General features: G+C 38.5%; 2 protein-coding genes across 2 annotated transcripts in view; both read left to right on the top strand.

The window, feature by feature from the left end:
- Window positions 1–10,443, top strand: part of srrm3 (serine/arginine repetitive matrix 3) — a 49,577-nt gene extending 39,134 nt beyond the window's left edge. The window contains exons 11-14 of the mRNA XM_057353931.1: window positions 3,602–3,843; window positions 3,939–4,163; window positions 4,342–4,464; window positions 8,047–10,443. Coding sequence (XP_057209914.1) covers window positions 3,602–3,843; window positions 3,939–4,163; window positions 4,342–4,464; window positions 8,047–8,227 — 771 coding nt within the window. The 3' untranslated portion in view covers window positions 8,228–10,443. The remainder of the gene's footprint in view (window positions 1–3,601; window positions 3,844–3,938; window positions 4,164–4,341; window positions 4,465–8,046) is intronic.
- Window positions 10,444–11,961: 1,518 nt separating this feature from the next.
- Window positions 11,962–15,480, top strand: hspb1 (heat shock protein, alpha-crystallin-related, 1). Its single transcript, XM_057356664.1, has 3 exons — window positions 11,962–12,443; window positions 14,195–14,258; window positions 14,961–15,480. The coding sequence occupies exons 1-3, from the start codon at window positions 12,032–12,034 to the stop codon at window positions 15,139–15,141; spliced, it is 657 nt and encodes a 218-aa protein (XP_057212647.1). The 5' UTR covers window positions 11,962–12,031; the 3' UTR covers window positions 15,142–15,480.

Raw genomic sequence — 15,480 nt, 5'->3', positions numbered from 1 at the left:
TTCAACATGCGACCCTAACGCTCCTTTAACGTCCGGTAGAATGTGGCTGCTCTTGTGTCCCAAGCGAAAAAGACAGCAATTCATGTAGAGATTGCTTTCGGATTTTTCTCATTTGTTTATTCATTCGTTTTTTTTTATGTCCACACCTTTGTTTTGTTTGAATTGTCTCCTTAGTCTGTGGATCAATGACCTTAGCCTGGATACTAAAAGAATTCATTGTCTTTTTCCCATTTCGCTGCGGAGAATTTTCCTTTTTTTATTCCCCTTTTCTTCCTTTGTTTTGTTGATATTGCATCCGTGTCACTGGTCGAAGCGGAAGGTAGGTAACGCTCTGCCTACGCACGTGGAGAATGTGACAAGCACCCTAGCTTGACATCAGTGTCTCTCTCTCTCTCTCTCTCTCTTTGTTTATCTGAGGAAAACCAAAGGTTGGCGGGTTGTTTATCATTGTTTTATTTCCTTTGTGGAACTGTTTGCTCTACTTTCATCCTCTATATTTTCAGTCTGAAATCTACCTCTGCTTTCATGCTTCAGCGTTCAGTACACTGCCCTCCCCACAGGTCCATCTCTTGTCTGCGTTTATTTCTTCTTATTTGTTTTTTCGGTAGAATGTCTGTGCCGCATTTCCTTTTGTCTTTGGTGAAATGGTAACTGTGCGTGTCATATGATTTGGTCACTTTCCCTTTTTTTTCTCGACACACAAGGGCTGTTTCTGAAGTGAATTTAACCTTAAGCTGTTATTTATGAAGCGTAACGGAGAACACCAACTTGTTCAATAGCTTTGATTTCAGAAGTATTTCTCCCATTCATTTTTACAGGGATTGTTTGTTCAATTTTACATTTACATTTAGGTATTTAGACGCTTTTGTCCAAAGCGACTTACAGAGAAGATAGGAAACAATAAAGCGATTTGTCAAAGCAGGCAATAATACAATAAATGCTTAGATAATAGTTTTCACAAAGCCAGAACAATACCTGTTGAAACCAAACCTACAAATGAACAATTTCAGCAGAAATATGAACAAATATGAGAAAAGGTAAAAGCGTAAGACATGCATGCTATGTACTTGTATTCTTTAAAGGGGTCATATGGCGCAAACACGTGTTTTTCTGTGTGTGTGTTTGGTGTGTTATAAGTTGCCCATGCATGTACATATTAAACACGTAAAATTGCAAAAATTAAGGTGTCGGAACAAAAGATGCATTCTATCTAAAAGCGAATGCTCACCCAGACCTGCCCGAAACGCCTCGTGTAGCCACACCCCCACAAATCTACATCAGTTGGTGGTATGATTTGACTAAGACCGCCCAAATGTGTACGCAAGTAAGGTGGGCGTACCTGTCAGTACAATTGAAGAGGAAACTGATGTTCCAAATATGGTAAGAGGCGTTACATTTCCCTCACACGCTTGCAGTATTCAACCAATCACTAAGCACTGGTGAACTGGCCAATCATAGCACACCTCGCTTTTCAGAGCCATGAGCTTTGTTAAAAATCTGCGTTTCAGAGAGGCGGAGCTAAGAGGAGATACAAACATGCACGGTATGTGGAAAATACAGCGTTTTTAAACTTTGAATCGTGTAAAAACATTGCATTACATCTAAAACAAAATGATAATATTCCTTTTAGCCGTGTCGTATGACCCCTTTAATGATAGAAAGAGCTACTTCACCCATCAAACATCGCAAGTATTTGGAAAAAAACATGATACGTTGTAAAACTTTATTGACTTAAGTCATTTATTTCGTAAAAGCAAAACAATTTAGGTTTATAGCACAAATAAACAGGTTGGAGAGGGCGCATTGGATTACGTCATGTATTGTGCTACATGGCACTAAAAACGAACTGTCTGGTACCCCTTTTTATTTCCGTGGTAACGGTGACTTTTCTTATCTGGGTGACCCTTTGAAATATTGTGTTTCCTGAACCATCAATCATCTCTTAACCACCGTGACGGGTTTATGAGAGAGAAAATAAATGGGATATTTACTTCTGTAATCCTGTAATTATGAACTTGTTTGGTGACTTTAGATGATTTGATTTAGTTGGTAGTGTCTGAGATTGATCATAAATACCTTTCAAACGATAGTCGCCTGTTTTTATCTCCAGCTCCTTCCATGGTGGTGAAATAAACAGATCAACAGCGATTACAGATCGGTGTTTTAATATTGCTCGGTTCCATTGCTTAACATTATTAGTTTGAGGAATTAGGACATTAAAATTGCATTGTATGTTAGTGTATGCCTAAAACATAAACTTAATGACATATTGCACCCAGAGGTGTAAAAAGTACAGAGAAATTGTGCTTTAAAAAATGTGAAACTTAAATGTTTTTATTAAAAAAAATACAAAGTACGTATTTTTAATGGTACTTGCGGAAATACTTTGCCCGAACATGAACATGATCTCTCATGTTGTTCCGACAGCCTCGGTCACCGTTCACTTTCATTGTGTGGATGGAAGAGTCGCTCAAATTCAAACGTGTTGGAAATATCACGAGTGCATCTTTGTTCCAAACAAATATATTTTGTCAAATAAAATGATGCGAGTGTATAGTAAATGATAGTTCTCAAGAGCAATTCCTCACGTACTTTCCACCCCAGCCCCGCTTCCAGTTCAGTTTTTAATGAAGAATTGACAGAAAGCGTTGAGCACACGTTCGTGACAGTCGTGCGGGCACATGATGTTGAAGAGCGTGAGAAGTGTCTCAGACCACACACGCACGCACGCACATACATGTACACACAGTGTGACAGTCGTGTTGAGTTGATTTCTTTCTGTCTTTCTCTCTTTGATTTGGTTTCCATGCATTGTTTCATATTCACTATCCAGGGACGGGGTTGTGTCTTTTTCTCTTGCATTTTGTGAATCTAATGATGCACTTATGTTGCCCCACTTTTCCCTTCTCTTCAAACCTTACCTACTAAAGGAGGGAATACCACTTTATTGGTAAGTGGATGTTAACCAAAAGGGAGTTGAAACAAAACAGAATAACCATTTTAAAAGCTGTTAAAACAGGACAGTGGGTCGCTGCACATCTCAGCAATTGTCAGCAGGACAAAACAATCCACAAGCAAGTTCTATTGAGTAGAAGACCAGTTGTTTTCGAATTCGATTGAATCTATTCATGCGAGTCTTTATTTCGTTCCTTCCATTTCTGTGATGTTCCGTCAAGTTGTCTGTATTTTCTTTTTTACTTTGACTTTTCACCTTTTCGTTCGTAGCTCTTTCTGAAATTGAAAAAGTCCTCTTTCTCTCCTTTATGCTGAAATCTCTGTCACTCTCTCTGAACTTCATTTCTTTCACAGTTTGGCATATTCTCCCTCTCCCCTTTTTGGTTTGGTTCCTTTTCTTTCGGGACTATTCTTTTCGATTCGTTATGGTTTTGCATGTGGAGTATTGCATGCGCTGCACCATAGAGGACTGTCTGTAAGCCAGAGAGAAATCCTAGCACTTTCTTTTAGACATTCTTTTGCCACGATAGCGCTCTTGTGTCCACGTGGAAAGAGATTCTAATTGCAGTGTTCATTTCTCTTTGCTTTGTTTTCACATGTACTTCTTTTTCCTTTGTTTGCTTTGTCGGTTATAATTCATCTACAGAAACCTCGAGCGCTGGTCCCGTCGCCCTCCGGCTCGCAGGCGTTCGCGTCGCCTCATCTGAGAGGTGCTAAACAGCACGCCGCCCTTCCCAAGAGTCCCGTGGCTGAAGACGCCTGCGGAGACGCCAAACCGCTGTCCGAGTCGTCAGGGAGACGCAGCGGGCGGCCGAGGGTTCGAGAGAAGACGACTCACTCGCCGATGCGCAGCAGCGACTCGCACACGAAAACCAAGAGTCAGAAAAAGTAAGAGCAGGGTCAAGGACAGTCAGTTTAATGTGAAAGGGTGATTTCGAGTGGCATCTCTCGCTCATTGGATTGTGTTTTCACACGGACGGTAGGAAAGAATCTCACTCATCTAAGCGGCACCATCGAGGCCGAGGTCACAACCGTCACCGGAGTTCCTCCATGTCTCCGGGTCGACACAAGCACACGTCCAGAAAGAAAAAGAGCAGAAGTCATCGCAGCAGTTCCTGGAGCAGCGGAAGATCGTCCTCGCGAGCTTATTCTAGGGAACGTGACCCCAGCAAGAGCAAATCGCCACACGTGCGGCAGAACAACTCCAGGTACATCACACACGTACACGGAAAGACCCTGTTTGTAATACCATACTAAAGACACGTGTATTTTATTTTGTGTGACCTGGACAACAGCCATTGATGCCCATATGATAACTGTCAATCCTCCTTTGCACTAAAACAGCCGATCAAATCATGCGAGATGTTTTCACATGTGTGTGTGCAGAGAGCGAGACAGCCCTCATCATTCGGATGCAGAGAGAAGTCGCCGGCGATCCCGCAGTTACTCTCCCATCCGGAAGAGACGGAGAGACTCGCCCAGCTTCATGGAGGCTCGCAGAATCACCAGGTAAAACATATGACAGAGGTGGAGATGCTGTTTTAGAAATCCAATGCCAAAAATGTTTCGTCTGTTTAAATGATTTGAAGTGGCGAAGCCTATTGAGATGATAATGTTGTGCATGATCATTTGAGCATTTACTTATGAAAAAGAGCGTGTTTTTATTGCTGTCTGAATCACAGAGAATCATCAATGGAACTAAAAATGTGTGCGTGGGTAAGTGCGTGGTCAGGATAAATAAAGGAAACGTTGACCTCTACAGGCAGGATTCGTTACTGCAGGATTTCTGATCTGAAGTGTTATCATTAAAAATGATGCATTTTCTTTTCAGCGGAAACAGTGTTAGCAACTTTCATTTCGAGTATTTAAATATGTCGAATTTAACGTCAAAATTTCTGATTTTCTGAATTTAACTTTAAAATTTAAATATCGGAACTGATGAAAGGTTGTCCATTTTCACCACTAGTAAAAAGCCTTCTCTTCTTTTAAAGGTCCAGTGTGTCATTTTTTCAAAGATCTATTGACAGAACTGCAATATAATATACATTACTATGTCTTCAGAGGTGTATAAAGACCTTACACAATGAAGCATTATGTTTTATTACCTTAGAATGAGCTATTTCTATCTACATACATGGTCTCCTTACATATAATTCGCCATGTTATGTCAGCCTCGTAGTGTTTCGAACGGGAGGGGTGCAGTGTTGGGTGTAACTAGTTACTAAGTAATTAGTTACTGTAATTTAATTACTTTCCCTTAAAAAAGTAAAGTAAGGGATTACTGTTATTTTTTCTGTAATTTAATTACAGTTACTTCTGATGTAAATAAAATAAATACTGTGTAATGTATACAATAGTGGAATTGACATTAATATTCAAAATCTAACTTTAAAATGCATGCATTAATGTATCTTTCTCACATTTGTTATACAAGTCAGTTAATAATTGTACTTTGTGTAGTTTTATATGATTTATTTGAATGAATTGAGAGTCGTTTTATGTCAATCCTCGACTCACTTAACTAATCAAAGTTGATATAAGATATAGAAAGTAATTAGTAATAAGTATTTAAATACTTTTTGGAGAGAGTAATTTGTACAGTAATCTAATTACACTATTGAATGTGTAATTAGTAACTAGTAATTAATTACTTTTTCAGAGTAACTTACCCAACACTGGAGGGGTGGACTGAGCGGTTGGTTGCGATTCGCAACCTTGCCGCTAGATTTCACTGACTGGAACTTTAAATGAAACTACTTCATAGGTCACACGTGACTTTGTCTACAGGAATGAGCCGTGATGCCCGTGCCACATATGTCACAAGTTTTGTCCAATTACCGAGCTCTGATGTGTTAGATGTCACTCTCTCCTGTACGAAGGTTCCCTTGAAGACTTCAGTCTGGAATGATGCTGATCTGCAGGCATTGGTTACAATAGTAACCGTTGACATGCAGCTGGACTCCATAGTTTTTTCCTGGACCAACTCAGTGGAGCAGCTTCCCCAAGAAGAGTACAACTATATTCTCTCCATCTCTCTCTCTCTCTCTCTCTCTCTCCACCGCTGTCTGTCTCAGTGTGTCTCGTAATCACTTGATCTTTACCGCTCTCGCCGTTAAACTTGCATCACAAAAACTCCTGCCGGCTTCCTCAGCACTAACAATCCTGCAGTTTGTTGATGGAGAGACATCCAGAGGTTTTATAGCTGTGTTCCAAAAAGCTTAGTGAGCTGCCTGCATGGACAGAATAACTAAGTTGAAAAAGATTTGCTACCCTAAAAATACTTTGTTTTGGACTTCACAAGCAGCATGTCACAAATGCTTTACGGAAAATGCGAACCCAGAATGCATTGCGACAAGCTCAGTGAAAAGAAATCTGTTAAGGCAGATTTGTTTCTGACAGGTCAAAATTAGGGAAACATAAAGTACTGAAAACTATGAATTAAAGTAGTTTAATTAGTGTTTGTGAATATCACTTGATCAGCTTGTCTGTGATGTTAGGCCGTGTTCACACTTGACTTCTTTTTTGACAAGAAAAAGTTGACAAAGGAGCTTTTTTAGTAAAAAAAAACACTGGCCGCGTTTGGTTACAAATAGCAGCCGAACGCCATGACTTCGGAGGCAGCCCAGAAAAACAGATAGGCAGCGTAACGGAAGTCTATTTGAATTATAAACAGAGGGCGTCTTTGCAATAACTAAAAACTACAATACTAATTTCTCGCTAGAAATGCAATCAGAAGTTGTTGAAAGTGAAAATTAAACTTACATTTATGTTTCGGCCGCCATTTTATTTTTTCGAGCTTGAGCCTTTTCGACCAATCACGTTCCTCGCATGTTGTTATGGAAACGACAGGTCTCTGTCATTGGTTAGCTGTGAAAAAGGAGCTTGACGTAGAGCGTTTTTTTTTTCTCCGAAAAATTGAACATTTTTCAACCTCAAAAGACGCTCTGAGCTGCAGAAAAAGACACCGGCGCTGGCGTTTAAAAAAGCGCTCAGGACGTTTTTTGAAAACACGGTTTACTCCATAGGATTATAATGTAAAACAGACGCTAGCAGCTTCGAAAAAGAAGTCAAGTGTGAACACGGCCTTAGGTTGCATGACACTTAGTTGGCAAGGCAGCTCCCCGGGTTTTGGAACGAAAATGATCATCTGTGTTGATTTTTTACCTTATTCTTCCGAACATTTAATCAGTTTTTATTACATGTGAGGTTTTGTTGCTCAGATTGACCTCAACGCGTCCTGTGTCCTTGTACAGATTCTCACAATAACAAGTGTCTGTTCAGTGGTAATCTTCATCTTTAAGATGTAAAGGATTGATTTAAACAGCAGTTCTCTGTTAACCCCGCAGGCTCATTGGAGTGTGTATGTGCTTAACATCATGCTAGATCTTGAAAACCTTTGTTTAAATAATAACTCTCGCTAACCAAAGCTGAAATTTCTTTTCCAGTAACTACCAGCACTAACAGTATCTCTGACCACCTCTCTGACCACAATAAAATGCTAAAGTTCTGACAATTTGGACAAAATAAACAATTTTGGGGTTTCCAGTTTGCTATGGTTATACTGTACAGTATATTGTATGTACAGTATGGTCATTAGCTGGTTTAGATATTTGATCAACCAAAAAATGTTCGGCTTGACCTGCCTTTATACCGGTATGTTTCTTCTAGCATAAAGACTCTTGGTTCATTCGGTAATTTTTTTAAATATTTTTAGCATATTCATATATGTTATGTGGTCAAAGTGGTATTTCAAGGGATAGTTCTTTCAAAGATAAAAATTCTGTCATCATAAAAATAAAATTCTGTCATATCCACCCTAATGTCATTCAAAACCTGTATAAGACTCTTTCTTCTGTGGAACACAAAAGAAAGTTTTTTGAGATTCCATACGATGGAAGTTAATGGGGTTTGGTGTTGTTTGGTTACCAACATTCTTGAAAATATCTTCTTTTGTGTTCTGCAGAAAAAAGCCAGACAGGTTTGTATGACATGAGAGTGAGTAAATGATGGTTGGACTATCCCTTTAATTGGTTAAATGGTACGCTATTATATATCATTATTACATCTGTCTCCGTCTTTGTCTCTCTGTAGTGCACGGAAGCGGCCCATCCCATACTACCGGCCGAGCCCGTCCTCCTCCAGTTCCTCGAGCAGCTGCAGCAGTTCCAGTCGCAGCCGGAGTCGCAGTTACTGCAGCTACAGCAGTTACAGCAGCCACAGTCGCAGCAGGAGTTCCTGCAGCCAAAGCAGCTATGAGAGTCCTGGATTCTGATCGACGGCAAACGTCTCGCAGGATCTCCACGTTTCCTTCGACCGCTGGATCTGTCCTGAAGAAAAGCTAGTCCAGATGGAACGACTGTACCTGCCTGTAAAACGTTTGCAGGTTGGAAACCTCTTTGTTCGAACACTGCAGATTTTTGTTGGCATATCGCACCTGAAAATCTGATCTGAAAACAATTTAGCACGGTGTGAACAAAGCCTGAGAAACCACTTTTCTGCAAAATATTTAGCGTCTCGTATACATGCACAGGTTTATATTGATTCAAAATTCACACGTCACATAATGTCCAGCATGAGCTGAAGTTTCCATCTCCAGTTCCAGAAACACACACTGATGCAAACAGATCCGACGTCTATATTGACAGACTTGAAAGCCTGAAGAACAAAGGCGAAAGAAGCACTTTTTCTGAAAATCTTCCACAATACAAAAATAACCAAAAAGCTGATTTAACATGAGAGTTATGAAGCAATGTATGAGGGATAAGTACAAAATCCTGATCTGAAGAGTCAGACTCAATAAGAACAAAATATTACATATGACAGTGGTTCATTATTAAGAAAATAAAAAACCCCTCATGTTTCATCTTGAAATCAACAGAAAACAATGACATTATGCATAGAGACAATGAAGACTTAAGATTTTTTTTGGACCGTGACATTATTTTCTTGACAGTATTTTCTAGTTACATTATTCTTGACAGGGAAAATATAATGTCACGCTCTAAAAGGTCTCACAAATCTGCTTCATTTTCTTTCTGCAAAATATGATTTCCTAATTTTATCTTTTGATTTTTCATGTACTCTGTAGTTTTTTTAATTGATCTGCCTTTTTCTTAAAACGTTGTATTATAAAAACTGTATGTTGGGTTTTAGTTTGAATATTTACGCTGCAAGTTTTGGCTGTAAACTATGCACTGTATATTCCACGTTATGTACCGGATTACACGAGGCTTTTGTATGTGAAACCTTGGCATGATGCAGCGGAGAGGCTTCCCGTCAAACGTCAACTGTACTTACCTTTCCTTTACTTTTGGATCTTTTGGAAAAATCCACATCTGATGCACCTATAATGCGAGTCCTTTTTGGAGATGTGATATTTCTTATGATATACAGTATTCCACTTATATTTTGGCTGTGTGTAGTTAAATACTGATAGAGCTGTGTCATATAGCCACCTACCGTATGTACAGAGATCTCTGTTGTTTTTAAATTCTTGTTTCTAGTGTAGGCGCACTTACCCTGAAACCAGACTGCAAAAATACACACGCACATGATCTTTTCAGTGTATTTATGAACTGTATTTTATTTATTCTCTGATTTAAACGTTGCTATTTATTTAATGCGATTGCTATTTATTTAATGTCCATTGCATATTTATTTCATTACCTTTTAAAAACAGACAAATAGTAACAAAATACATTTTCTGTGCATGTACGGCAAAATATGACACTTGTGGTACAATTCTAGGCACATTTTATTGTTTATGGAAGGCTTTTGCAACTTTTAAAGTCTGTGTGAAATCTAAATTGACCCTATATATTTTTCTGACCTTGTTGTAAACAATTTATCATTGCATGTGATTGCAATTTTTAAAAAAAAGTCTAATCTTCCATAAGAATGTAATACTTGTTCTGCCTGTAAAGTCACGTGGCCCTGTTACTTTAACACTCCACGACTCCATTCTGACATATGATGGATAAAACCAAGAAATACAGCTTCACAAGTCAAATGGCTTGCTGAAACATTTCACGTTGACTGTAAATGCAAAACCAAAATGAATTATGAAAAAAAATGTTGTTTTACAGATTTTTATGCAGGTTGTTACTGTACCTTGTTTTACGGGTTTGCATTTCGTGCAAATATTCATCTTAATTTATTCTATTATTTATTCTCCCGTTCCTTTGTCCTGTGGAAACTGAGTGGACGATCAGTTATTTTTACTCATGTTTTCCCGTGAGTTTTGGCAAGAGCTTTTTAAAGGAACTGAGTGCAGGCGCAGCGTTTACTCATGCGGCTTCTACAGCTGAACTTTGACCTTGTGATGCGGGAAATAGCGTCCGTCTTCCGTGTCGAGCGTCTCTCCTCAGTGTTATACGATGTTCCTTTAATAACGGCTGGATTGTAAAAAAGTCCGTAGATTTAGTGTATGACTCATATTTAAACACATAATAAAACTATCACAAACGGAGAGACGTTGTCCTGTTTTTCTTCTTCATTTTGCTCAGTCATTTAGGTGTACGTGAACTGTGTATGTGGTGCACACAGTTTTTAGAACACAACATCTGTAAAACATTAAAGAAATTCTGTCATAATTGATTCATCTTCCATCTATGTTGTTCAAAACCTGTATATGACTATTATGTGGTGGTTTTTGTGCATACAGTGGAAGTCAGTGGGAGTGTTTGTGAGTGTTTCTTTTGTGTTCTGCAGAAGAAAGAAAGTCCTACAGGTTTGGAAATGACATGGGGGAGAGTCATTGAGTAATTTGGGGTGAACTATCCCGTTACGCTTCCCCAAACAGTGAAAGTTTCTGAATGTCTTAATTTGCAGTTGCTGTTTTTCAACACTAGGGGCCGTTGTTGTGTAGTTTGTGTGTCAGCTCATGTGATCTGACTGTTTCATTCTGGAAGGTTCTTGTTTTCAGGTACTCCAGACATTGATGTGGGAAAATGATTCAGTTGTATTTTTAGTTCTGTGGCATTGATGTTGCAGATCAAATCTCAACATTTCTAGTCATTTCTAACATGTTTCGGTTATTCCAGCACTGTAGTACTTTTTGTACACAATACAGGAATGGAAATGCATACACTGATTTACTGTATTCACTTAGAAATGAGTTAAATCTAACAAAAAATGTGTGTTATAGAGTATAGTTTCTGTCCTTGTTTGTCTATATGTAAATGTCCATATATCCGTCTCCTTTTTGTTTGAAAATGCAACTTTTTCAGTAAATTCACACTGAAAATGAACCTTCTATTAGTAAAAAAATATGATAGGTCACCGTTAGGTATCACTCTAAAAAATGTAACTATGATTTTACGTGAAACAATTTACACTCAAAATTAGCTCAAAATTGTAAAGCTTTTAAAAACTCTGAAATTAATGAAATATACTGTTTAAATTGAGTAAATGTAAGTAAAAAAGTAAATCTGAGTAGCTTAAATATTTCTGTATGTATGTTAAAAAATATATTTGATTAATTAAATACTTTTTGAAAATTAAATATACTTAAATAATATACGTAAATTATTATTAAAATCGTTAGATTAACTGTTGAATTTTTAATCAATTTTTTAATATGTCCCACAAAAAATCAGTTAAATGATTTTAAAAGATTTTATTAAGTTAACATAGCTGTTTATTTCTGTGATATTTACTAAGCCCACAGAATATTTCTTATAGTGCTGTAATATTAGGGAGTATATTAGGAAATGTTAGTAATACAAAGGGAGTAGCTATTAAAATATAGATATTAATATAGAAATTGCATTTCTGTTTTACAACAGTCCCTAACATTCCTTCAGTCCATTCTAATGTGTGTGTGTCTCGGGCATCTTGTGTCAGAGAGCCGTAAAGTGCCTTTGCCTTGGATTCCATTCTTCTGCCTGTCTGTCCACGAATAGACATTCTAGTCACTTCTATAAATATCAGGATGGGAGGGGGATTCAGGGGTAGTGTGTGTCGGTGTGAAAGGAAGGGGGTGTGTCGGCCAAGAACGCCCCTATAAATCCCAGAGCTCCCAAACAGGAGGCAGAACTCGCCTGGAAACTTTCCGAGCAACTCACAAACTTCAGTCATGGCGGAAAGACGCATTCCTTTCAGCTTCATGCAATCTCCGTCCTGGGACCCTTTCCGGGACTGGTACCAGGGCAGCAGGATCTTCGATCAGACCTTCGGAATGCCGCACCTCTCCGAGGAGCTGCCCACCTTTCCCAGCACGCACTGGCCGGGATACATTCGGCCCTTCGGACATCCCGATATGGCCTCCTTGATGCACATGAGTCAGATGCCCATGTCCCCCCCAGCGGCCATGATGCAGCCCCCGGTGATGCCCTCCACTTACGGCCGGGCCCTTTCCCGACAGCTGAGCTCTGGAATGTCGGAGATAAAGCAGACGCAGGACTCGTGGAAGATCAGCCTGGACGTGAACCACTTTTCACCGGAGGAGCTGTGCGTCAAGACCAAAGATGGAGTGGTGGAGATTACTGGTGAGCCCTTTGTTTTCCTAAATGAAAATTCTGTCATCATTCCGTCACCCTTGTGTGGTTTAAACCTGTATGCGAGTCTTTCGCCCGTAGAACACAAGAGGATATTTTGAAAAATGTCTTGTGTTCATACAATGTAAGTCAATGGGGGCCAATGTTGTTGGTTATCAAGTTTCTTCAAGATATCTCATACAGGTCGAAATGATGTGAGGGTGAATAAATGATGACAATCACAGAATCACATTAAAGTGACGTTTACTTAGATATTTTCTGTATCTGATACAATGACATTCAAGAAGTGTTTAAATACTTAGTTTTTAGGGCCACTGAAACTATTACATTCCGTATGTTTACATTTTGCTTTCAGGAAGGAAATGAATAGCTTTCTTTGTAGACTTTGAAAGTAGAAGTACTCTAAAAGAGATGTGGTCATGTTGAAGTTAAGAAAGGCTCCCAAATAACAGCCCTTGTTGGGAAAAGCTTATCTTCTGAAGGGTGGGAGCTCATACAGATCCTCATAGCCAACAAAATTCCTGAGATATTACACAGGCAGAGCACAGCCCACCGCATCTGCAAGAGCTTTCCAGTTTCACTTCCTAATGGACAGTGTGAAGCCAAAGCTTGATCTCACAGAAAGTGTAACCATTTTAATACAGAGATAGAATGCAGCTTTCTAGAAGAAGATTAAAATGATCAAAGATGATATACGGCACAGAAAATGTCATTAACATCTCAGTTAGGTTTTGTTGAAGAATCAACATCTTGAGATCTGTAACTCCCTATTGCAGTATTTGTCGTTATTACTTGTAAAGAGATCTCATGTTCCCTGTATGCCAGCTTTTATAATATCACAATGCAGGAAACATTTCAAAGCAATTAAACTTTAAAGAAATAACTTTATTATGTAATCCAAACTGTACCGGAAAGAATGCTGATGGCCTGGAGATCACAATCATTATTCTCTTTAATAATGTACAGTAATGTTTGATGATAAGAGACCTCAGAGGTTTCAGTCTCATTATGGGATGTGTTTTCTAAACAAACAGTGCTGTTGGCATGGTGCTGGCTTACCAGATGTCAGCCTTGGATGGCAGTGAAGGCTCAGCGCAGTGAAACACATGATATATTTAAAGTATGACAGAGGGGCTTTGAAGGGATACTTCACCCAAAAATGAAAATTCTGTCATCATTTACTCACCTTCCAGTTGTTCCAAATCTGTATAAATGTCTTTGTTCTGATGAACACAGAGAAAGATATTTGGAAGAATGCTTATTTGCAGATTTTGACCCCCATTGACCCCCACAGTAGGAAAAAATACAATGGTAGTCAAAAGTGCCCCAGAACTGTTTGCTGTCCTACATTCTTCAAAATGTCTTCTGTGTTCAACAGAACAAAATAATGATAAAGTCATTTTTCCTACTATGGGAGTCAAGATCTCTTTGGTTATAAGCATTCTTCCAAATATCTTTCTCTGTGTGCAGAACAAAGAAATTTATACAGATTTCGAAGGTGAGTAAATGATGAGAGAATTTTCATTTTTGGGTGAACTGTCGCTTTAAGACGAGGCTCAGTCACAATCCACTGATGTTGTGCACATTGTGATTTACAAGTATGGAAAAAACGAAGAGAAAAGTTTTGCAAAACTCACCACCATGACTGCTTGTCATGATGATTCTGCACTGTTATTTAAAAATGTCCCCTTTAAGATAAGAAAAGCAAAATTATTAAAGAGATTTTGTTTGTGTATGTGTAGGCCAGCACCAAGAAAGGAAAGATGAGCACGGTTTTGTGTCCAGAAGTTTCACCAGAAAATACACGTGAGTACTGCAATCCATCAGAGATCCAGCCTTACACATACTACACGTCGCACTATAATATTAGAAGAAAAGATTTCAAATAAAACCCTTCGATCAAAATAATCCAATAAGATTCTTTGTAAACAGTGGTGTATGTGTTGGATAATTTGTTGTTAAAATAATAATGCAAATGAATTAATCAATAAGAATACTAAATTGAATGTAGCAGGAAAAATGATTGTATCTTTTTTTGTTGGTTTTGTTTACAAAATGGGATATTTTGAAGAATTTAGGAGACAACCCGTTCTAGGGCACATTTGACTACCATTTTAATTTTTTATACTATGGTAGTCAATGATGTCCCAGAAATGTCGGTAAAGTTTTTCCAAATAACTGTTACTCTTTGAATTTTTAATAAAGAAATGTATACAGGTTTGGATTAACTGGGGGGGGGGGATTCTACATATTAATGAAGCAGTAGACACTATGCCATAAGAACCTTAAAGCTGAAGGAAAGGGCCACATAGGAGGAAGTTACAGTCACATACATTAGAAATGATTTCAAAGGCTACAACAGTTAATAAATGAAATTTATTCTGAAAATTTGCAATCCATAAAGAACAAATTGTAGCCTATCATCATTCTAGTTTAGGAGGACTAGACAGATCAAATGTGACAACTTCATTGTAAAATGTTGTTACATCTTTCTTTTCTATGTTCCAGTCTGCCCTCTGGTGTTGACTCAGAGAACATCAGCTCGTCTCTGTCTCCTGAAGGAGTTCTGACCGTTGAAGCCCCACTGCCCAAACCGGCCATCATGGCCTCTGAGATCAACATCCCTGTTAACACAGTCAGCAGCGTCGCCTCGGGAAAGAGCGACAGCACAGCAGCGAAAAAACCTTGAGCTCCACAACACACACAAGCTGCAACTGGTTCACATAAATTAAATATCTTGCATGAATAGAGTGTACAATATGGGTGAATCTCTTCAAGAACATTAATAAGGAACGTATTTATTGTACTGAATTTAACTTCACAACATAGAACACACAGTCACATTTTCTTTATGCAAAATATAATTTCTTATTTTTTCCCCCTTAAGTTTATGGGGTAAAATAGGATTTTTTACTGGAGCCTGAATTATGTAGGCCTACTGCTTTTCACAGCATTCTAAAAAAGTTTGTCAAAACCCTTCATTGTTACGTAACAACTTCATCTCAATAAACTGTCCAAATTGCTTTAA

Source organism: Triplophysa rosa, linkage group LG2, assembly GCF_024868665.1.
Source record: "Triplophysa rosa linkage group LG2, Trosa_1v2, whole genome shotgun sequence".
Classification (NCBI taxonomy): domain Eukaryota; kingdom Metazoa; phylum Chordata; class Actinopteri; order Cypriniformes; family Nemacheilidae; genus Triplophysa; species Triplophysa rosa.
Note: the sequence above shows the minus strand (reverse complement) of the source record. Positions and strands in the feature narration are given on the sequence as shown.

What these genes read in the sequence shown, in the direction of transcription:
- hspb1 (XM_057356664.1), top strand. Translation starts at nt 12,032, where the DNA reads ATGGCGGAAAGACGCATTCCTTTCAGCTTCATGCAATCTCCGTCCTGG. An exon ending in TGGAGTGGTGGAGATTACTG is followed by an intron (nt 12,444 to 14,194) that starts GTGAGCCCTTTG and finishes GTGTATGTGTAG; the next exon opens with GCCAGCACCAAGAAAGGAAA. An exon ending in AGTTTCACCAGAAAATACAC is followed by an intron (nt 14,259 to 14,960) that starts GTGAGTACTGCA and finishes TCTATGTTCCAG; the next exon opens with TCTGCCCTCTGGTGTTGACT.